This window comes from Echinococcus granulosus (assembly GCF_000524195.1).
Source record: "Echinococcus granulosus chromosome Unknown EG_S00399, whole genome shotgun sequence".
Taxonomy (NCBI): domain Eukaryota; kingdom Metazoa; phylum Platyhelminthes; class Cestoda; order Cyclophyllidea; family Taeniidae; genus Echinococcus; species Echinococcus granulosus.
In genome coordinates, this window is record NW_020170778.1 from 4,561 (window position 1) to 5,585 (window position 1,025).

The 1,025-nt window shown below is 46.2% G+C and overlaps 1 protein-coding gene across 1 annotated transcript; it reads right to left on the minus strand. All coding sequences in view use genetic code 11, as the record gives it.

Annotated features, from left to right (window-relative positions):
- Positions 1-227: 227 nt before the first annotated feature.
- EGR_11129 (hypothetical protein) lies at positions 228-688 on the minus strand (the record flags this gene model as incomplete). Its single annotated transcript, XM_024500376.1, has 2 exons — positions 228-402; positions 678-688. 2 exons carry the CDS (start codon positions 686-688, stop codon positions 228-230), a joined length of 186 nt encoding a protein of 61 aa, XP_024345212.1.
- Positions 689-1,025: the final 337 nt, after the last annotated feature.

The following is a 1,025-nucleotide window of genomic DNA, read 5'->3' on the forward strand; positions in this document are numbered from 1 at the left end:
TCCGTTGCCTCCAGTTTTCCTCCGTGCTGAGTCTTAGTGCTTATTTATGCTGCCACGGAGGTCGTCAATATCTCAACTGAAGTAATCAAGAAATAGTGTGTTGAAATAACTGCCATTTATGCCAACAAACAGCCGAAGTATTACATAGCCTCTCTTCTCTTCTGAACGTCGTGCTTGGCGAGCCTCTTCATCGACATCCAGCGTCAGTCATCCTAACGCTGTCATTATCAAGCTTCCGAGAAAGTGGGCAGACAGTAGACCGGAACCTCGCTGATTCCTCCTGGTAGTTCAACTGGATCTGCCGTTTCCTTCCGTATGGCAACTGCCGCTTTGAATGGGTGAATATGCTGCTCATCACATGTGTCCATAGCTAGACGTAGAAACACTCGCCCAGAGCAGAGTCTAATGACACAGTGTAGGAATGGACACAGTTCAGTGGGAATGGGGCTTTGCATCCCTTTCTCTTCACCACCGTTCCCTCTTTAGAACTGCCCAGTCATTTCTATCTGGGTTCTATCCATCCAGTAAGGCAGTTATCACTGGTTCACATCATGGACGTCTATGCGAAAGTGCGGTAAAACTCCAAGATAGAGCTTTTCCCGATATTTCAGGACCAGTATCGCCTCAGCTGTTACATCTTCTCTCTGCAGAGCATGAAACTAGGGTAGTTCCCATACCTAGAGGCCATTCCTTGCCCTTCTAATGGGGGTCGTCACGGATTCTCCTATCCTTAGCATATGAACGGCTTCTGTCCAGCTATGGTTTATTCCTACAGATAGGGTTAGCTTTTGCTTCTGCCATTGCATCTTTCCGAGACTCCCCCAAAGATGATTAAAACATGCTGCTCGGGAAGAAGGCATGTATTCTGCAGATGGTAAGGCTCAGCGCTGCTGACATGGCCCAGAGGCCAGCCCACATAGCTAATGCAAAATCATCAAAGCACACAATAACGCTATACCTGAACTGTGGGTTAAAGGAACAACTAATGTTTTACATAGACTATATATTATTTTTCAACTACAAAA